The 21,537-nt window shown below is 46.1% G+C and overlaps 1 protein-coding gene across 5 annotated transcripts in view; it reads right to left on the bottom strand.

Annotated features, from left to right (window-relative positions):
- Positions 1–2,888: 2,888 nt before the first annotated feature.
- Positions 2,889–21,537, bottom strand: part of UNC13B (unc-13 homolog B) — a 196,105-nt gene continuing 177,456 nt past the window's right edge. For 3 of the 5 annotated variants that reach the window (XM_081803128.1, XM_081803127.1, XM_081803126.1), the window contains 16 exons: positions 18,115–18,242; positions 17,387–17,472; positions 12,060–12,186; positions 11,712–11,808; positions 11,349–11,492; positions 10,951–11,028; positions 10,358–10,435; positions 10,028–10,116; positions 9,638–9,790; positions 9,393–9,516; positions 9,228–9,284; positions 8,959–9,039; positions 7,937–8,084; positions 5,204–5,296; positions 4,647–4,806; positions 2,889–4,481 (listed from right to left, as the gene is read on the bottom strand). In XM_081803128.1, the coding sequence (XP_081659254.1) occupies positions 4,196–4,481; positions 4,647–4,806; positions 5,204–5,296; positions 7,937–8,084; positions 8,959–9,039; positions 9,228–9,284; positions 9,393–9,516; positions 9,638–9,790; positions 10,028–10,116; positions 10,358–10,435; positions 10,951–11,028; positions 11,349–11,492; positions 11,712–11,808; positions 12,060–12,186; positions 17,387–17,472; positions 18,115–18,242 (1,929 nt within the window). In that variant the 3' untranslated portion in view covers positions 2,889–4,195. Of the gene's footprint in view, positions 4,482–4,646; positions 4,807–5,203; positions 5,297–6,358; positions 6,416–7,936; positions 8,085–8,958; positions 9,040–9,227; positions 9,285–9,392; positions 9,517–9,637; positions 9,791–10,027; positions 10,117–10,357; positions 10,436–10,950; positions 11,029–11,348; positions 11,493–11,711; positions 11,809–12,059; positions 12,187–17,386; positions 17,473–18,114; positions 18,243–21,537 lie in introns of all 5 variants that reach the window. The other 2 variants (XM_081803123.1, XM_081803125.1) reach the window with 1 other exon arrangement.

Genomic DNA, 21,537 nt, shown 5'->3' with positions numbered 1-21,537 from the left:
AAAAAGATTTTATTTACTTATTTGGTAGAGAGAGAGGACAAGCAGGGGGAGCAGCAGGCAGAAGGAGAGGGAGAAGCAGGCTTCCTGCTGAGCAGGGAGCCCGATGTGGGGCTCGATCCCAGGACCCTGAGATCATGATCTAAGCTGAAGGCAGACACTTAACCGACTGAGTCACCCAGGTGCCCCAGATTATCACCATTCTTGATTATTATGAGGCCTGTTATTTTCCTGAGGGAGGAAGGAAGGTTACCATCCGTGTGTTTTGGAACAAGGGAGACAGCACTTTTGAGACATCACTTCCTGTACAGACCAGAGCCAGGCCCTTTACAAAACTAGGTCTTCAAAGAGAAACAAGTAACCTCTTGTCCTTGGCCTGACCTCACCAGAGAGGGGCTGGGCAAAACTGGCTTTCTTCAAGATCAAATGTACAAGAGAGCTACCTCTAAGTATTTTGATTGAATTCTCTTACCACAAAGACTGTGGTACAGATTTCACCCTGGGTTTTAGCTATTAGGATGATTTCTGATCCTAATCAGAACACTTGCAGAAACCAAAAAAATCTAAACATATTAGCCATCTCCTTTGGATTTCACTTTCCATTAAAAGCTCAAAGTGTTGGCTCAAAAAATGACCCCAACCAAAGTCCTACATAAGCGGCACAAACTCAAATGCCTACCAGATGCCAGGCAAATAAAGCAAAGCCCACTGTAAGTAAACAAGGAGTAATGGAGTCTGTAATGAACTATCGTAAATTAACAATTGCTTCTCAGTTCCAACCACCAGTTGCTTTGTGGGAATGTGAGTTAAAAGTTAACAGATCTTCCTGTAAAAAAAAAAAACTGGAAATCTGCATTTTTTAAACGTGAAATCTGGTTTTAAATAGCTAATAATTCAAACTTGCAAGGCTGTTGCAAGCCATGGATACCCAGTCAGAGTTTGACTTTTCTTTATGGAGGTCTCCTGTGCCATATCAGAGAATGATAGCTAATTTGCCACTTTCAACTCAAATGTGGTGGAAGATTTATGCTTTTTCTTGGTGAATCTGGATATTGCTGGAGAAGTGGAAAAACTCCATGAGTTAATATAATGTGCCGTAGCTAGGGGTTTGGGCTTATCTGTTTCAGAAGGTAACTGGATAAATGTTTCCCACTTTGGGAAGTATTTAGTGGGGAATAAACATCCCCTTTGCTAGGTATTTGGGCAAATAGATCTTCTCTTGAGGGTCTGGGAAACCCTTATGTATACTTCAAGTATGGGGAGGGGGCAATAACCTCGGGGAGTATCGGGAGAACTGTTTACAAGAAAGTATGAGGATAGACAGGTATTAGTGGGAAGTACACAGAGCTGTACGAATGTCAGGTAGTACGGGGTTAGTCTCTTCTGTGTTGGAAGGGAGAAGATGGCAATAACCTCTCCTCCGGCGCCACCTTCGGGCGCTTCTTGCTCACCATTGCCGTGCAGCCGTCAACTCCAGCGTTCTCCATCTTAACGCTTTCTGCGCAGGCGCCCTAGAGCCCCAGGTTTGGGCCTAGAGCAGAGCCCCGCCTCTGACCACGCCCCTCCCCACAAGCCCACCTCCAACCACATCTCTTTCCTCAGGAGCCCGCCAACCGCCCCACCCTGCCTTGGTTTCCCGAAGGGCTCCTGCAGCTGTTGGTCTGGCTCTAAGTACCTGAGCGCCCTCTGTGCCGGCTGCTGGGGAACACAGATGAAATACTCAGACCCTGCCTTTGGGTGGATCACAGACTTTTGAGGAAGACAAACAAGTAAATTGTAACAATGTAAAGTGCTGTTGTGAAGGGGTTCAGGGTTGGTTGGGTCCTAAAGGCTGCCACTAAGTATCAGAACCTAGAAGGCCATGAAAAAGCCTGCAGGCCATTCCAGCAAGGGGGAACAGAATGTGCCAAGGCACAGAGGGGTAGGAGTGCACAGTGTGTGTATGGGGTTGTAACTTCAGGGAAGCGCTTTAGAATAGCTACAGGATGGTAGGGGGATGTCTGCACTGTCTTGGAGGGTCTTAGAATTTCAGCCTGAAGGCTATGATAGATAACCACTGAATAGTTTTAACAGGAGAGAGACTTACCAGAGTATGTGAGGAAGGCAGGGGCAGAACAGAGGCAGGTGATTATCACAGTAATACAGATAAGAGGAACTAAAAGCCACTATTCCACTTGTGGTACTGGGAACTGAGGTAAGACAATGGATTCAACAAGTAAGTTTAAGGCAGAAATGATAGAGGGCAAATGGCTTGGGGAAGAAGGAGGAAATTTAAAAATGACTAGGGAACTTAATTGTAAGGATTTATTTAGCAAGCAAATGGAAATGAGGAACTGGAAAGCTGGAGTTAATCTCCTGTCTTGTGCTCCCACTCAGCTCCCACCCCACAAGGGCTAAGAAACTAGGTAAGCACTTTCTTGTGTCAGCTTCTCCGATGCCCGTTCCAAGAGGCCTCACTTTTACCTTGTTTCTTCCAATATAGGAGGAGACTTTTTACTCCAGCTTTCCTTCCTTGAATTTTCCCAAATGAAAGGCCAATTTCTACTCCTAGGACTACTCCTCTGTCCTGTACATGACAGCCTCAGCCTTCTACCAATCCCCAGAGTCACACCCTTACTAGCACATGACATCTGGACTTTCTGCAGGAAGCTGATACCTTGGGTCCCATGACTCTGTTAACTGGATTGGTAGTCTCAGGTCAAGGCCAAGATGCTAACCCATTATCTGCTTTACCGCATGGTGCTTATCCAGAGCTGCTTTAGGTTCCATCACTTGTTGGGCGGACGAGGCAGTGGAGCGCCAGGTACAAAATTTACCGTTATATAGGATTATACAGGATAGTCATTTCTACAGCTTTCCACACCTTAACAGAATTACCAAACCCCAAAGGCTGCTATAAGATAATTTATTACAGACTAGCCAAAAATGTCCTGTAACAATGGCACATATGATAATTAACAACAGCAAAGACGCTTAGTTTCTGGTTACATGTAATGGCCAGTACAGCTGTGGATAACACAGAGTCCTCAGGAGGTCCAGGAGGCTGCTACCAAGGATATCCAAGAACCATGTCACATCTCTGATCAAGGGCCTGAGAAGTCCATACAACCTCCTAAAAGAGTTTGTCTCTGACTTCCCGAGGAATGTTGATGCCGCCTCCATCCAGCCTATACAGAGGGACCATAGTCCAAGCTCCTTCTGCAGGGTTGAATATCTGTGAGGGGAACAGCAGCTGACCTAGATGAAGGGGAGTGAGGCCAAAGACTAGATTCTTTCCATAAAGGAGAGGACAACCAGAAGGCAGTAGCCATAGGTGAGGAGGACTCCTTCTAGACTGGTTTCTACAATTTTTGGCTTTGTTCAGAGCCTATCCAAGAAGAAAATACAGCCCTCTCTTCTGGATCCTTCAACTAGCCCTCAGGTGCATACACAAAGGAATAGCCTCTCATGTCCTGAAATATCATTGCTCCCCTTCCTACAGGAATGAGGGAGGGGGACTCCTGAGCAGGTGGCCTCTGGTGCTTGTGTTCCAAAGAATATTCTGCTCAGGGCTCTGAAGTATCATGTGAACCTCATTCTACTCATGACATATAATTTGGGGGAAAAGATTAGCACAGCTCATTTCTAGAAGGTATCTTGTTCAGTCTCAAAGCCTTGTTTTCATGGAGCCACACAAAACCAGTGGATCCTGCTCAAGGGAGAGTCTAAATTCTATTCTGTATGTTCCTGCCCTGGCCATACTCCAATCCAGACTTTAGGGCTCAGCAACACCTGGAGGCTCAACTGACTATTTAGCTAACCAGGTACATGCTCCAAGCTCTCTAAACTTGTTCTTCTAATGGTTGATATGTACGGGTCTAGCTGGGTAAGATGTGGCATGGAGAGGGGTGGAGGTGGGGTGTGGGGTGAAGGAGTGTCTACCAAGAATGGCTGACACTCTCATAAATGTCTGTCCCTCCCTTTATGGAAAACCTCCTTATGCAGTAACCCCCACAGCCCAGCTCCTAGCACCACAGACCTGCTGGTCAGGGATTCATGACCCTTTCTGTGAAAAGCCATATTCTTATCACCCCAAATTTTTCCTTTAATTTCCTTAAACTGAAGGAGTCAGCCTCTCAACAAGCTGGCTACATAGTAACTCTCACTGGCTATGACTTGTGGAACTGATGCCATCTGGTTGGCACAGGAACCCAGGTGCTCAGCTCCCCTCTTCTATGGAACGAGACTCCGATTTGAGCTTCACAAACTCTCGAGCCACTTCGTCATTGCTTCTCTGAGATAGAATCCGGAGAATAGTCATGCCTGTCTCATCCATGTGGATCTTCCGGCCCAAGGGGCACCAGCAAGCACAGCTGCCTTTGGCTGCCACATCCCTCAGAGGCATCACAGCCAGCCCCAGAACACGATCCTCACGGGCAAAGCAGTAATCCTTCACACATATTTGCAATTCATAGGCTTCTGGTCCCTCTTCATTTCCCAGGAGGCTGTGAGCACAAGGTGGATGAAAGGGAGGAGGCCAGAGCTGAAAGAATCTTCAACTGAATTCACCCCAGCCACCATCCAACCCATCCCTCCTTTCCCCTCTCAAGTCTTACGCCCCTGCTCATCCCCATCCCAGAGTCCTGCAGGTTCCCTACCCCATAACTCACAAGTGAAATGTCTCATTGTACTTGGGAGCCCAGTTGTTGCTCTTTGATTTCGTTGTGAACTTCCTCTTCTTGTCACTTTGGTGTGGGCCAATCATGGTCACTTCCACAAAGGGCCGGAACATACCCGCTGTCTGCCATTTGAGGTCATTGGCAGCTACCACTGCCCAAACAAAGGAAGCCTGTGAGGGATCCCACCAAGTGTTCCCAGTTTTTTTTTTTTTTTTTAAAGATTTTATTTATTTATTTGAGAGAGAGAATGAGATAGAGAGAGCATGAGAGGGGGGAGGGTCAGAGGGAGAAGCAGACTCCCTGCTGAGCAGGGAGCCCGATGCGGGACTCGATCCCGGGACTCCAGGATCATGACCTGAGCCGAAGGCAGTCGCTCAACCAGCTGAGCCACCCAGGCGCCCCAAGTGTTCCCAGTTTTTAAGCCCCCAGGTTGCATTCCCCTTGGAGGAGGGCTAAGTTGGAGGACTGAGATAAAGCAGCCCCTGCCTTCAACTGATGAGGCCACTGCATAAGAAAAGGTCTGAGACCTGTAAGTCTGTGCCACTCACCTTTCACTGTGACCTTGTGCTCCCCAGTTCCAGGATGTGTAAACAAGTCCACCTGAATAGAGACTTCTCCCACAGGATCATCCACACCAGACCCTGAAGGACAGATAGACAGTTGATCCCTCACTGAAGAACTCTTAAGACTTCAGGCCTAATTATCGCAGGTAAAACTGAGGAGTTAGGAGGCCACCACCTTACACCCTAAAGCCTGAAGCAATCACCCAAAGTAGCCATGGGGTGAAGGGAAGTAAGCAATGGGAGAAGGAAAAGCTAGGGGATAAAGAATGAAGCTGTGTATTAAAATACATTAGGCTGACAACATCTCCGGTGAAATGTTCCAAAAATGCACCAGGAATCTCTCAGGTTCCCCAAACCTCTCTTATCTCCTAGGCTGAAGAATTTTTCATTGAAAGACATTAGAGAGAAGGACAGTACTGCCACCTTGTATCTTTGTCTGGGAATTATGTCCACCCCATGGTGTCTCAATGGAACAATGTGGGTCCCTTCTAGCCAAAGGTAATACTCTCTACTCTCCCACTTATCCTCAGATTCCAGGAGGCCCCTGGTTGGGAGGCTGCCCTGCTCAGACTTTGTCCTATTCACACATGGACCTCTCTACCAGCGACTTCCCAGTCCCAATCTCTGGCCAGTTTTTTTGTTTTTGTTTTTTAAGATTTTATTTATTTATTTGACAGAGAGAGACACAGCATGAGAGGGAACACAAGCAGGGGGAGTGGGAGAGGGAGAAGCAGGCCTCTTGTGGAGCAGGGTACCCAATGCGGGGCTCGATCCCAGGACCCTGGGATCACGACCCGAGCCGAAGGCAGACGCCTAACCACTGAGCCACCCAGGCACCCCTCTCTGGCCAATTTGTAGGCTCCCTTCAGTAGAGGTCTCACTATTTTGGGAAAATACCAGTACCCTGCACCCCAGGTAAAACTTTGTCCTCAAGTGGAGGGGTGGGGGAATCCTGAGGATAGAACTACTGTCAACCCCATCTCAGACTGTATGAATACATTGCTCATCTCTGAGACTTGGGATAAAGCTTCTGGACTTTGACACATAGCTCCCCTACCGCCAGCCTAAGCAGCTCATTCTAGTTCATAGGGAACAGTGTTAGCTTATGTTAGATTCACGTGTGCAAGGTATACAACATACCCTTTTCCGGCCGAATGTCCTCATTAGCTGTAAACCTAATACCTTTCCCATCATGCACTGAGTGAGAACAGGCAAGTCAAGAAGTAGTAGCAGCAGCAGGACAGAGAAAGAAGAATCAGTTAGAGGTCTAAGGAATTAACAGCCATTCGGAGCAACTCTACACATATTTTGATGGAGCACAGAGATGAGGTGAAGAGAGGTCAAAGAGCTGGGGTCAATGCCCCAATGCTCCAAATTAGACTTCATGGGTCAGAGGTCAACCAGATCATTGGGGAAAAGCAAAAGAACATACAGAGAGAAGGTATTTGAGACCATCAGGCCAGGAAAGAGAGCCATTGTAGGCTCTAATTTCCTAGGCCTTAACTGATAAAGCAATGGGTACAAAAGGTACACACACACACTCGGATCCTCCCTGCAGTATCCACCCTTCCTCTTACCACATATATGCCCATTTCAGCCTTTCCTCATCTTTACTTCTAGCCTGAAGCTCAGGATTTCTAAAAAGCCTTTCTGGATTAACTCAGATCCTCCCCTGGATGTTACAGGTCTTTCCATGTACAGCTCTGTAAAAGATCTCCCTGTTCCCTTGGGCAAGGTTCATAACTTCTTTGCTCTCTCTTCTTCCCATCCTGGACTTGAAATAAGAACAGATGTGGGAAGAAAAAAAAGAACAGATGTGGAAAATGGAGCAAGTCCCTTGCATCTTTTCACCTTCCATCAACTCTAGTCTAACTGCTTAGATCCCTCTTCCCCTTGAGGTCAGCTCTGTGCTCTGAATCCACAGCTCAGGAAGGCCTAAATCCTCCCACTCTCGCCATCAGATTCATTCTTCCAGGCATCACACCTGGGTTTCCCCAGAAGAAGAAATAACAAATGTGCCTGAAAGTCTTTCCTGGGAAGGCCCTGCTCCAGGGCTAGGGGCAAAATTTCACAGGGCCCGGGGCAGAATTTCAGTCTGAACCATATCTAGATGGATGTGTTTTGTTATAGAGAGGCCTAAGACAGGGAGGGGTTCTAGGGACTGGAAGTCCCTGGGAGAAAACCATCTGCCTGGGTCCCTATGCATTAGCATCACCCATGAGGCTGGAACCTCAGATATGCACAGAGCCCCATGATCCATATCCTCTCTTCAACTGCTCCCATAGTTTGACTCTCCTAGTCTTTTTCGTCATCCACACCAGACAATCTGTAGTCTTTTGCTTTCTCTCCCCAGGACAACTTCCAACAAGATTCCCAAAGCTATGAGTTTTCATCAGTGTCTCAACCACTCATTCTCAAGGCTTCCTGACAGATACTTCCTAACAGACAGGGTACACTCCTTGATAAACATGCACTAGCAGGGCAATATCTGGGAAAAGGATCTCTGGCACATTTCCCAGGTCCCTGTGATTTTCCTGTCTGGTATGGGTATGGTGTCGGGATGAGTATTGAGGTCCCTCAAGAAATCCTGGGATCTGAATTTGATAGGCTCTCTGAAGAAGTACCTAGATCCTCCTTAAGGGCTGGAAGATATTGACTCCCTAGAGGCAGAAATGTATGAAGGAGTGGAGATAGGGACCCAAAGTTCTTAGGCCTTACCCTGGGCAGTCTGTGAGCGCACAAAGGTTTTGATGAGTGTGTCTGTGGTCTGTGTGTACAGAGATAGGGCATAGCGTAGGGACTGCAGATCTGGGCTCTTCTCCAGGAAGGTTTTCTTCAGCCCATTACCTCCAGCATGAAAGTATTGCTGAAAGACAAAAGAATACCTGCTACAGCCTTCTCCCCTTACAGAGAGGCAGCTTTCTACACTGTCCTCAGAGAAATCACATCTGAGCAGAAGCTCAGTGAAGATGCCAAAAGAGGATGATGAGGACAATAAGCCATTCAATAAACAACAAGATCAGGAATACCACGTAGAGTCACAATCTCTCAGGTGAAGAGTATTATTTGGGTAGGAGCAGTAAGGGATGGCCACATTCCTGGATGCAGGTCTGTGAAGTATGGATCTATCCAGACAAGCAAAGATATGGAATAGAAGCATTTCAGAGAGAGTAGCCAGAAGTGCTCTTTTACCCCTCTGAACTCTTAGAGAACATTATACTTATGACAAATCTCTTCCAAGTGCCCTGCATCACGGTTCATGTGTACCTGCCTTATTACAGCCTTACCAAATTATAAGCATCTTAAAGCTAGGAACTATATCTGATTCTCTCTGTATCCTTCATAGTGCACAGTGCCATGTGCATATGTTGCCTGGTTGAGTGAAGGAATGGGTAGTAGAAAACCCAAATGAATTTATATATAAGTGGGAGAGGGAAATTTCTGCTAGATCTGGGGTATGAGGAACTAAGTAAACTGAACTGTACTCAAAACCCAGGAATAAGTGCTCTGGGTCTGTGGTTAAGTCATCTGAGATCATAAAGGAGGTAACTTTTGGTTGCTCCCAAGCAGAAACATGGACATAGCAGAGAAAGAAACAGACATAAAAAATCACTCCCTTCTGGATGTGGGGTGGCAAGAGCCCAGGGGACATCAGTCTGGCAGAGTGGAATGCCAGGGCCACGAGGTAGTGTGACTGAGGTAGGGTAGTATGACTGTCTGGAGAAGGGGGAGGTCTCCACCTTGATGGTGTCCAGAGCAAGGTCAAGGATGGCACACTGCTTTGGAGTGAGACTCCGGGTTTCCTCTCGTACCATGTGGTCCTAGAAACCCAGAGAAAGCAACAGCATCAGGACAGCTTGGGGCTGTCATGACAGTCTTTCCCCCACCCGCCAACTCACACTACACGTTCCTCTCATTCTCTTCCTCTTCTGTCTCCAAAGCTCAAATTTCCTCCCCCCTGGCACCCTGTCACCCCCAGCCTCAGAAGGATCCCATACATCCACAGTACCTTGAGTTTGGAAAGATGGCTCAGCTCCTTGGCAGCAGTGAAGATCAGCTGGGTGCCCTGGGCAGAGAGGGGATCGGTCAAAAGCAGAGGACTCCAAACTCGATCAGGAAGTGTGGGGCAAGACAGGGGAGACAGCCAGAGGAAGTGGAAGGGGAGTGTCCTTACCGTCTGGTCAGTGAGTGGGGGTAGAACAATCATCCTTTCCATTGTGTTCATTACCACTCGCCAGAGCTCCTTCAGTACACGCTTCAGGACTGTCTTCTCACACACAGTGGCAAAGAGTGTGAGGCTGTAGGCCCACGTAACAGGTAAGACTAGAGTGAGTTTGAGAGCCCCCTTCCCTGAGAGGCTTCTCCATCTGACTGCCTCTGCTTTGCCTATCCCATAGGACAGTCAAGTGCTGTACTCACTTGCCATCCAGGAAGTCCATGAGAGGCCGGAGCACACTATCTGCATCCTGAGCCACCGAGGCCCTGGCGTTGGGGGATGCATTCCCTGGGCCCCGCACCTGGCCCAGGATGTCAGCCATTTGTCGAACACACTCATCAATCCGCACCTGAAAACTACACATGTGCCCACAGTGCAGCCCTCCCCTGCCCAAACAGACACTGTCCTTGGAGCAGCACCAGCTATTCAGTCCCACTCCAGCATACTCCTGGTGCAGCTCCAACAGGAACAGCCAACAGGAGGAGAGGGAAGATCCACACACCTGCAGCTGGATGGAGGGTATGGGGCACGGGCTTTGCGATTGGCCAGGGGCCACACCTGGCTCTGACGGCTGTGTGTTTGGGGCCACTGACCTGTTTCCAAATACCATGCTGAGCTCATCCAGAACTGTATTCAGTTTCACCTGCAGCTCCTTCAAACTGTCTGCAGCTTCAGGGTCCAACTATATCCACAGAAAGTGTGCTCAGCTGAGCTGGTTTTTGTACACTTTTCTCCCCTCCTGTGCCCCTAACTCCTCCCTCAGAGGGCCTTTACCCCAATGCCTACTTAAATCCCTCAGCTTAAACCAGCCCAGACCCTAAGCTAAATTGCTATGTATACCCAGTCAGGAGAGGATAGAGTTCTACGGCCAGGGGGCTCAGGAACAAAGGGAAAGTGTAGCAACCCCACACCCTGAGACCTACCTCCTTGCCTCCCATGGCCTCAAACATTTTCTCCAGCTGGACCCTCAGTTGCTGCGTGTTGTTCATCAGGATGCAGGGCTTTGGGGACAGATGGAGCCATTGAGTCTTGACTCCTTTCAGCATAGGACCTGTCAGCCTAGGGTACCTCTCTCAACACTACTCCAAAAACCACAGGGAATTTACAACACATATTATACGGATCTCTTCCTAAGCACTGAGATCTGGAACCAATTTAGACAGTTCTCCTTGAATGAAGACTAGAAACAAATGTTTCTGTTTTTAAGCTGGGTGGTGGGCCTCAGGTGTTCATGGTATTATCCTTTTAACTCTTTGAATGTCTTAATTTTTTTTTATTAAAAAAGAAAGATTAAGTAAAGCTCTAGCTTAGTAGAAAATAAAAGTACCAAAATGGAGGCTCAGAGGAACTCCTAATCATTAAGTTCTTATTATTTTGTGTCATAATCTCAAGAGAAGCCCTACTGGGAATCAAGTAAGGAGCACCACCCCCACCCTCAGCTCTGAGGATAGCCTCAAAAGCAAGGATTCAAATGTCTTCCACTCTCTTCTCTAGGGTCCCAGGGCCTGACCCTCACCATTTTCTCCTTTGTGCAGTAATCTGGGAAGCTCTTTGATAAGATGTTTGCATACTGCATCAGCACCTTCCCGATAGTCTGAAAAAAAAAAAAAAAGAAAAGGAAAGGAGAGGGAACCCTTAGCTCTCCCTACAGGGATCTTGCCTGAGGTCATATTTGTCATTCCAGAACAACAACAACAGGGAGGTACAGGGGAATCTCACAGTAAGGGACAAAGCTCCCTCTCAACCTCAGAACAACACCAAGATAAACCCACCAGTCTGCCCCAGACACAAACAAATGAGAATGGGGTGATGCCAGACTTGAGGTCACCACAAAGAGGAATTGAGCTCGGGCCTGTGATGAGGCTGTGAGCATGGTAAAGGCAAATGGAAGGGAGAAGGGAGGGTCATGGTCACCTTAGCAAATCTCCTCATGTAGTGGGCAAGGATGTTGGGGTCTGGGCATTCCAGCTTCCGGATGATCTCAAAGCTCTGGTTGAGCTGTGTGAAGACATCCACCACAGAGCAGGAAAAGAGTGCATGTTCTGATGTCTGCTGGAACTACGGAAGGCCAACAACAGGATCATCATCTTCAGCCACTACCTTTTCCCAAGTGTATAGGGTTCAAAAGGGCTCTGCCCAGCAGTTGTGGCTCTCTGACCCTCAAAAGTCCTCCTTATGAATTCCACAGGGAAGAAACTAAAGCCCTGGAACTTTTGCTGGCAGCTAATTGCTGGGACACCTGGCCTGACCCCTGTGCAATCCAAGCCTCCAACTTACCCCATCCTTCTTATCTCGTTCCAGGGCCCCACGCAGGAATTCCAGGGACACATCCTCATTTTCATTCAGCCACTGCAGGACGAACTGCTCAAACCACCTACAGCCAGGCAGGAGAATTGGGGGTTGGAGCCAGTGGTTGGCATATGCCATGTGCCTAACAGCTCCCCCAGACTAGGGTCTTTGGGAAGATAGGGCACAGTTTGATGTTTTCTCTTTCTACAACAGAGCCCAGAACTGACAGTCTCAAGACTTGCTTGCTAAACTGAATTGAGGACACAGGTCCTGCCCACCCCCTAAGATGGAGGGACCCCCTTCCCTTCCCTGTGTAGTGCCCACATGATGACTCACACTGGGTACTCAGGCACCTGCCCCTGGAGGGCAGGCAGATCTCGCACATATTCATTGTGGAGCCACTTCACCTTGAAGTGTAGGTTCATGTAGTCAGCACTCTTACACAGCCGGTCTTTCTCATGCTCTAGTGGTGGGGAAGGAGGCTGAGTCAGGTCCCAGCAGTAGAGGCCACGGTTTCTGAGCTTTCCCAAAGCAGCAGATCTGGTCAGGCAGCTCTATCAGATGTCTTAGAACAAGGGTGACTCCCAACCACTTCCTCACAACCATCTCCCCCTACCAGTACTCTGCTCTCCAAGAGCCTGGCCCAAATCTTCTTTTAGAGACTAAGCCAAACTCCCAGATAGGGTCAATAGTCTTCTTGCTCTATCTTCTGGAAGTGTCAACTGAGATACTGGCCTCTGGTGAAGAAGAGGAGAAAGGGATGTGGGTGCTAATGTTGATTAGTGGGGAGACTGCCCAGGACTAGAAAGGGATGGTGGTTTCCTAGGACTTCTCTAATCCTAGTAGCTGGGCCATTCCCTCAGATGGGCTTAGATGCAGTGATGAACAGCTATACACGGCATGAATGAGTCAATGACAACTACACAGAGACAGGGAAAACCAAAGTGGGCCCAAGCTGATAGAAAGGGCAGTTAAACAGCCAGAGTGTAACAGCATCTTGAGGTAAACTGAAGTGCCCCAGAACACAGTGGAGACACAGAAAATGAACTCTCCAAAAAGTATGCAAACATGAATAGTCAGTTTGGAAACACAGCCAGATGAAAGGGCTATCATGCTGTAAAAACTGGGATGCTTATTATGGACTTTTAAGGTCATCTAGCTGGATCTTCAGAACCTTCAGGAGAATCCAGGACAAACATCACCCCTGCCCAGAATGCCTGGAGCACTGGCTACAACCACAGGTCCTCTTCATCCACCCCTTTAATAGATAAAGCATTAATTTGAAATAACAAAAGCCAACTGTGTGCTTACATATAACAATGTAAAAAGCAGGTAAATGGGGAAGAGTACTGAGCGACAGAGAAAGGAAGGTCAGGGTCCTTGTGACTCTCTACTGTTTAACTTTGAGTTGCTATGGGTGATGCTCCTCCACATCAAAACAGAAATCCAATCTGCAGCAGTTGGCCCTTGTGAATTAGTACAACAGACACTTGAGGAGGAAATAGGAGCCTGGGATTCAGCCTCAAAAGGCTCCCAGTCCCAGGAAATTTCATCTCCTGGAACAGCAGGCAGCACCACTTCTGGGGACATCAGAGAGACTTCTCAGGGCTTGCCCCTTTTCTTCCACCCCACACTCTGCTATCCTTAAACCAGTCCATGAACCTAGAGACATAAAAAGGTACCATGAGGAGGGCTCTCCTTCCTTCCTGTTAAGTAACCTACTAGAAGTGGAGACAGTACTGTTCCATCACTCCAAAACTCCCTAACTGCTTTCTTCTAGGGACCTTTAAGTTACTGTATTTATATAATTCTCCCTTTCTGTCAATCCATTATCTGTACTCTGGTCCCAAACCTCAATTTCTATATTAACTTCTGTCGTACAGAAACTAACAGGATGACTGCTGAAACACTGGTCACATTTTATTCTATCAAGTCCCATGGAGTCATGCTCCAGTAAAGTTGCTTGAGGTTGTTGTTGGGGGGTAGAAGTACAGGGATGATTAATCTCTCAAAAGGGGCAATCAAGTCTCTAAATCTTTCCCTGCCCCTGATTTCCACATTCTTCCTTCCATGCATCTTTCATCTTTGAAGAGTTCTTTCAACCTCATGATTTCAATTATCCAGCTTACTGCTATCTCCCCCAAATCTCTCTTTGGTTCTGGTACTAAGACTTTGATGGAACATCTCACTTGGCCAAAGTTTAACTCTAGTCCCCATCTTTCACCATTTAACATCTCCAGCTGAAGCTGAACAGAGTACACACACTAACCGTAGCCTCTTGCTCAATGCTGAGCATCATCCTCAAGTCTTCTTTCTTCCTCTTTATTCACATCCAGTTAAATCACCAATCCCTATTAATTTCACCTCCAAAATTTCTCTGGAATCTATCCATTTTACACAGTCATCTGCCTAGGTCTTGTTCCCACCACCTTTAACCTGGATTACTGTAATAGTCTCCAACCTGGTCTTCCCTCCTCCAAACCATTTTCCACACCATAGCCACAGTGAGTGGCCTTTCCACGTTATACACCCGATCTTGTCAATCCCTTGCTTAACATGGGATTGCTGTTCAGTGGCTCCAAACTGCCTTAGGATGGAGTCCAAAAGCTTAAACATGGCTTACCACCTCCTTTATGATTTGGCTGCCCTATTTTTCTATCTTCATCTCCTATTTATCTCTTCCCCCTACACTCTAACGTGCTAGTCACACTGAACTACTGCTTCCAGTTCCCCAAGCATGACAGCTCTTTCTAGACCCCACATCTCTGAACATACCATATCCTCTGCCTAAAATGTTCTAGGTCTCCTTTTCCCATCACTACTACCTCCCTTCCCCACTGGCTAAGTCCTCCCATCCTTTAGGTTTCAGTTAGTATATCACCTCCTCCAGGAAGTGTTCCCAGGTCCTTTCCTCAGGTCCTCCTAGAAGCCTTCCCAGGTGTGGATTACACTGTTCTCCTCTCAGCACCTTATTCCTTTTGTGGCACTTATAACTTTGAACTGGAACTGCCAATTTATATGTCCGTTGTCTAGACTGGTGTGTGAGCTTCTCAAAGGGCTGGGTCTATGCCTCATTCATCTCACTGCAGTTCCAACAATTAGCACAGTGCCTGACATATAGAAAATACTTAAAAAGCACTTAGTGAATGGGCTGAGGATCTATTGCAAAAAGGCATGAAGAAACTCTGTTCTATATTTTAATTAGGATAGTGGTTACACAAGTGTGTATATTTGTCAAAATCATCAAATTATACTATTTTCAGAATTGGAGTCAACGCTATCCTTTTATCATCCAGGTCTCCAAACTCCTCGCCTTGTCTTGGCCTCCATATTCTGACAGTCATGAAGTCCTGTTACAACTTCCTTCCAGTGGCTATCAAAACCCATTCTTCCCTCTCCAATTCTCTGCTCTAACCCCATCCTCTCAGCCCTAAATTACTATAACATCATCTGTAGTCCCTGCTTCTAGTCTCTCCTTGTTCTAGATGCCCCATTTTCCCCTGAGGTGAAATCTTATAAAAATGCTGGGTGATAGGGGCGCCTGGGTGGCTCAGTTGGTTAAGCGACTGCCTTCGGCTCAGGTCATGATCCTGGAGGCCCTGGATCGAGTCCCACATCGGGCTCCCTGCTCAGCGAGGAGCCCGCTTCTCCCTCTAACCCTCCCCCCATCATGTACTCTCTCTCTCTGTCTCTCATTCTCGCTCTCTCAAATAAATAAATAAATCTTTAAAAAAAAAATGCTGGGTGATATACTCAACTAATGAATCAATGAACATTATATCAAAAACTAATGATGTACTATACCTTGGCTAACTGAATTTAAATTTAAAAAAAAAAATGCTACTTTGCAGGGTGCCTGGGTGACTCAGCTGGTTAAGTGTCTGACTCTTGGTTTTAGCTCAGGTCATATGACGATCTCAGGGTTGTGAGATGGAGCCCTCATAGGGCTCTGCATTGGGTGTGGAACCTGCTTAAGATTCTCTTTCTCTTTCTTCCTCTGCCCCTCCTCACCCATTCACAAGCTCTCAAGCTCTTGCTCTCACGTGCTCTCTCTCTCAAAAAAAAAAAAAAGCTACGATGCTCACACTGCCTCTCTGCTCCATGAGCCTATGGGGTTTCTTATTGTCCTTAATAAGATTTATTCAGTGCCGAGTAAATGCCAAGCAGTATGCTAAGTATGTTACACATTACTTTATCAGCTCAATGAAACAGATGCTATTATCACCCCATTTTACGGATAAGAAAATGCGAGCTCACAAAAATTGGCCTAAGAACACACTGCTGATTAGGTGGTGAAAGTGAGATTTGCAACCAGGTCAACATTCTTTCTTTCTTTAAAGCAGTTTTCAATCCTTTTGTGTTTGTTGTAAACATTAGTAGAACTCCCCTTTCAAAAGAAATCTCACCTAGAACCCCATATAAGATTGACAAAAGCAGAACTGACTTAACTGGCACCAGATGAAAGGCCTGAAGCCCAGCAACCCTCTCCCCCTACCTGGCTATTCCCTTTTCTCTTAGCTCCTAAGATACCTCTGTTTGAAAACCGCTGCCCCACCTCATACTATCCCTCTTGTGAAACTGATTCACTTTTCACAGGTATTTATCTTTTTTTCCCCCCAAAACCCATCAGAGCTGGGATTCTTCAAGAACTTGGACCATACTCCCCCCATTAGGCTTGCTGAGTGCTACCTGGAGAGGGGACAAGTGACTTCCTCACTGGCCTGTAAGGCTAAGCCCTGGGCTACAGCCCCAAGCTTGACCCAGTGTGGGAACGAGGCAGCCATTGCTCTGGGGCAGAATTACAGAATGTGCATGTACAGTCTCTGGCTGTCTCAAACTTAATACAGATCTTCAAGGTTTCTTTCAACCTCAAAACTTATTGCTCCTAAACCTCAGAAGTTTAAGTCTGAGGGTTACCCATTTTCCCTGCGACTCCATCAAAATAACAGATCCAGACTCTGATTTGTCCTTGCCCCAGACTGCTCCCTTTCCTTGTAGGTCCACTTGCACAAACTGAGGAGACAAACTAACATATATAAACAATAGGAAAGGCAGCTAAATAAGTGAACACAGAAGGGTACAAATGGGAAAGTTGGATACACGCAGACAGTGATATCTTTGTGAACCAAAGCAGGAAATGAATAAAAGAATAAGCTGAATGAACAAGATGAATAGTAATTTGTCCATGACATTGCTTTATAGGAGAAGGTAGGGAAGAAGTATCTTTCTGGCTCCAGAACAGCTTTTTAGGAAAGCCAGGTCAGGCAATCTCTAATAAAAGCAAATAATCTTATCTGTGTATTTAAGGTTCTACCATTCTTTAAAACTGTAAAGATAAACTTCACAAGACCATTCATACTCCAGGAAGTGGGCCAGTTGAGACTACCCAGAATGGGATGAGTTGATTTTTGGGCTACAGAAAGTCTTAAACAGGACTTGCTCTAAAGCTGGAAGGGGAAATCCACATCCACACAGCCATTTCCATTATTACTCTGGCTGAACCTCTGCCTACCTAAGGACTCCTGACACGTCAGCCTAGAATCCCTCTGGTTTCTCACCATACCATTCACCCAGAACTTATAATTGTCTGGGAGAGGAAAGGGACAGCAAACAAGGTGCTTGGACTAGAGGCCTACAGCCCACTGCCTTGGGCACACCCTTACCCTCCAGAGCATATTTCATGTCTTGGGCAAAGAGCTGCCACATCACTTCTGCGCTGACTTTTCCCACATTCAACTCCTGAGGAAACCTGGATGATGGAAAGAAGCCACAGTCAGAGAACAAAGCAAGAGCTATTTGATTTGACTGATTCCAAAGCTAATGTGCCTAATCTCTTAGAGGTCAGATTGAAGAGAGGAGAAGCCTAGGAAACAGGACTAGGCTCAATCTGGAGAAAAGGGACCCAGGAGCCAGTGGAAGGACAAGTGGGGGCAGAGGATCCCCTCAGGCAAGGTAGGCCCAGGGAAGAGGATGCCCAGAAGGCAGGGATTTGAGGCCCAGGGGAGAAGGGTTGAGGCTAGAAGGCAGGCCCAGGCTAAAGAAGGTGGATGAGAAAGTGCAAGGAGGTAGGCGTCAGAAAGCCCACTTTATTCACAGTGGACAGACACATACACACATGATCTCTGGATCCCCTGGGACTCCTATGGCAGCCATTCCCAGGGGCCTCTCACTCCAGGGAGGCTGGCTCAGTCTGGGCAGGGCCCCCCATTATGTTTGCACACCTGTCTCCAGAAAACAGTTACTCAGACAGATACAAGGGACAGAGGGACAGATGGACGTACAGGAGGAAGAGGTGGCACTGCAAACACACAGAGATAGGAAAGAAAGAGGCTGTTAGACAGATGGACAAGCCAACCACCAACCACACAGGGACAAGTGGGTTGATACGCACTGGTTCAGAACGAGTGTGTAGGAATTCTTATCTTCCTCTATGATTGACACAATGAGTGTGATGAGTTTGGGCCAAAAATCCAGGTTCCGAATGCTGGGTCCTTGTTCCTCTGGAGGTAGTTCCTGTTTCTTGTTCCAGAGGAGACAGTGAGAATCAGAGTAGAATATGGAGAATGTCTCCAGTCTTCCTCTTTCTCTTCCCCTCCCCATACCCCTTCCTTTAGAATCAGGTACGCTTCTTTTCCTAGAGCCTGTCTTCCACAAGACTGCCCATGTTCTGTCAGAGGGGTGACTGTTGGGAGGTCCTTATACACAAAAAGTCCATCCCAGAGAACTTCTCTCCCCAGCTCCAGGGCACTAATATGATAAGTTTGGTCAGTATAGGAGACATAAGGATGCCAGCCCCTCTTCTTCATTCTCTCAGTAGCTATGAGTATAGTGACTCCTCAGCCAAAGTAAGTTGCCCCTTCAGTGTTACTAAATAGGTCTAGTTCCATGTGACCCCCAATGGCAGTCTCCTCCAACACCTCCCCTACATCAACACACATGTACATATACATCTCAGCTCTGAGAAACTCCTTCAAGTTCTGCAGGAGTTACTGCACAGACCTAGCATGCAAGTGGGTCCAACCTTCAGTGGGTTAAGGACTTCCCTTAACCTCATGAATGCTATTAGGAGGAAGAACTGTTATCTAGGAAGCTATCTGCCTAGCTGTATAAGAAAAGGTCTTGATGAGACAAGAATACTCAATGGGGATAGGATAGTCTCTTCAATAAATGGTGTTGGGATAACTGGATATTCACATGCAAAAGAATGAACCTGGGCCCCTATATTATACTGCTCACAAAAACTAAGTCAAAATGGATTAAGGACTTAAATACAAGACTTGAAAACATAAAACTCCCAGAAGAAAACACAGGGGAAAAAGCTCCTTGACAATGGTCTTGGCAATGATTTTTTGGGTATGACACCAAAGTACAAACATCAAAAGCAAAAATCAACAAGTGGAACTACATCAAACTAAAAAATTTCTGTAGAGCAAAAGAAACAATCAACAAAATGAAAAGGCAACCTACAGAATGGGAGAGAACATTTGCCAACCCTCTATCTGGTAAGGGATTAATATCCAAAATATAAGGAATTAATATAACTCATTAGCAAACAAAAAAATCTGATTAAAAAATAGGTAGAAGACTTGAATAGCTCTTTCTCCAAAGAAGACATACAAATGTCCAGCAGCAAGGGATGCCTGGGTGGCTCAGTCGGTTAAGTCTGCGTTTGGCTCAGGTCATGATCTCAGGGTCCTGGGATCAAACCCTGAATCGGGCTCCCTGCTCAGCTCTCTCTCTCTCAAATAAATAAACAAACAACAACAAATGCCCAGCAAGTACACGAAGAAGTATTTAATATCACTAAACATCAGGAAAATGCAAATAAAAACCAAAAAGAGATGTCACCTCACACCTGTTAGAATGAGTATTTTCAAAAAGCTAAGAGATAACAAATGCTGGCCAGGATATGGAGAAAAGGGAATCCTGGTGCATTGCTGGCAGGAAATGTAAATTGGTACAGCCACTATGGAAAACATTATGGAGGTTCCACAAAAAATTAAAAAGAAAACTACCCTATGATCCAGCCTTCCCACTTCTAGGTATATATTCAAAGAAAATGAAGTAACTATCTCAAACATTTAATGGTACCTCCATGTTTATTATAGTATTATTCATAAAAGCCAAGACAGGGAAACAACCTAAGTATTTACCAGTGGATGAAAGGATAAAGAAAATGTGATATATAAATATACTGAATTATTACTCAGCCATGAAAAAGAAGGAAAGCCTGTCATTTGCGATAACAGGATGGACCTTGAGGGCATTATGCTAAATTAAATAAATCAGACAGAAAGAGACAAATACTGTACAATCTCACGTCTGTGTAAAATCTAAAAACATCAAACTCAGAAAGAGTGGAATGGTGTTTGGCAGGAGATGAGGGGTAGGGGAAATGGTGAGATGCTGGTCAACAGGTACAAACTTTCAGTTCAGATGAGTAAGTTCTGGGGATCTAAGGTACAGCAAGGTTGACTATAGCTAATAATACCATACTATATACTGGAAAGATGCTATGAGAGCAGAGCTTTAATGTTCTCACCATAACAACAAAAATGATAATTACGTGAGGTGCAGGCCTTACTGTGGTAAACATCTCACAATATACACTTGTATCAAATCATCACATTGCACACCTTAAGCATACACAATGTTATACATCAATTATATTCCAGTAAAGCTGGGGGAAGAAAAAAAGACTTGGTTGGGAAGAGGTAAAGGAATACAATGGTGAATCTCAGGAAAGGAGAAGCAGTTCTACATTCAGACCCTGGACAGGAGAAGAGGGGTCACTGCTGGAATGGACATTTATCTCACTGGGACAAAAGCAAAGTTAGAACCACCTAGAAGAAGAGGGATAGGACTTTTATGTGCGATGCCATATGTCATCACAGTCTTCACAGTCCTTAATAAGCCTGCATTACAAGGAAGTTACTAGAAACCAGGACAGAACCCACAGAATGTGGATTCTGCCTACTTAATATCACTTAAATACATCTCTTCCTTTAACTTTTTCTGCCACTACCTTATCCTTATCATTCAAGGGTCTCCTAACTGGTCTTTAATCTTTATTCTAGTCCTCTTCCACATAGTTGTTAGTGATCTTTCTGCAAGGAGACTCTCATAGCGTGACCCTCTGCCCTTCAATGGCCTTCAGTCAAGGCCTTCAATAAGTTTCAATTCCACCGCTTAACACAAAAGGCCTTCATAATATGACCTCTCTTCTCAACCCCACACCTTACCAATTCCCTTTCCTTGCAGCCATTACCTCCCCACTACCACCACTTATTTAGTGCTTATTAGGTGTCAGGCACCCTAAGAACTTTACATGGGTTATCTCATTTAATCCTCCTAACAACTCCACTGGGTAGAAATTATCATCACCTTAATTTGACAGAAGAGGAGACTGAAGGCAGTGAGGTTAAATGACTTGTCCAAGGTCTTATAGCTATAAAGAGTAGAACCAAGATCTGATCCCAGATAGCTGAACTCCAAAGCCTGACATTGTAACTACCCTAATTAAACTGCTTATATTTCGGGGCACCTGGGTGGCTCAGTCGGTTAAGCGTCTGCCTTCAGCTCAGGTCATGATCCCAGAGTCCTGGGATCGAGCCTCGCGTCGGGCTCCCTGCTCAGTGGGAAGCCTGCTTCTCCCTCTCCCACTCCCCCTGCTTATGTTCCCTCTCTCACTGTCTCTCTCTCTCTGTCAAATAAATAAATAAAATCTTAAAAAAAAAAATAAACTGCTTATATTTCTTCAAATTAACATACTCATTTACAATTTTGTACCTCCAAACATTCTACTACCTCTATA

Source organism: Leptonychotes weddellii, chromosome 14 (assembly GCF_054177405.1).
Source record: "Leptonychotes weddellii isolate Sample4059 chromosome 14, ASM5417740v2, whole genome shotgun sequence".
NCBI classification, from domain to species: domain Eukaryota; kingdom Metazoa; phylum Chordata; class Mammalia; order Carnivora; family Phocidae; genus Leptonychotes; species Leptonychotes weddellii.
The sequence above is the reverse complement of the archived record's forward strand: the minus strand, read 5'-3'. Positions and strand labels throughout refer to the sequence as shown.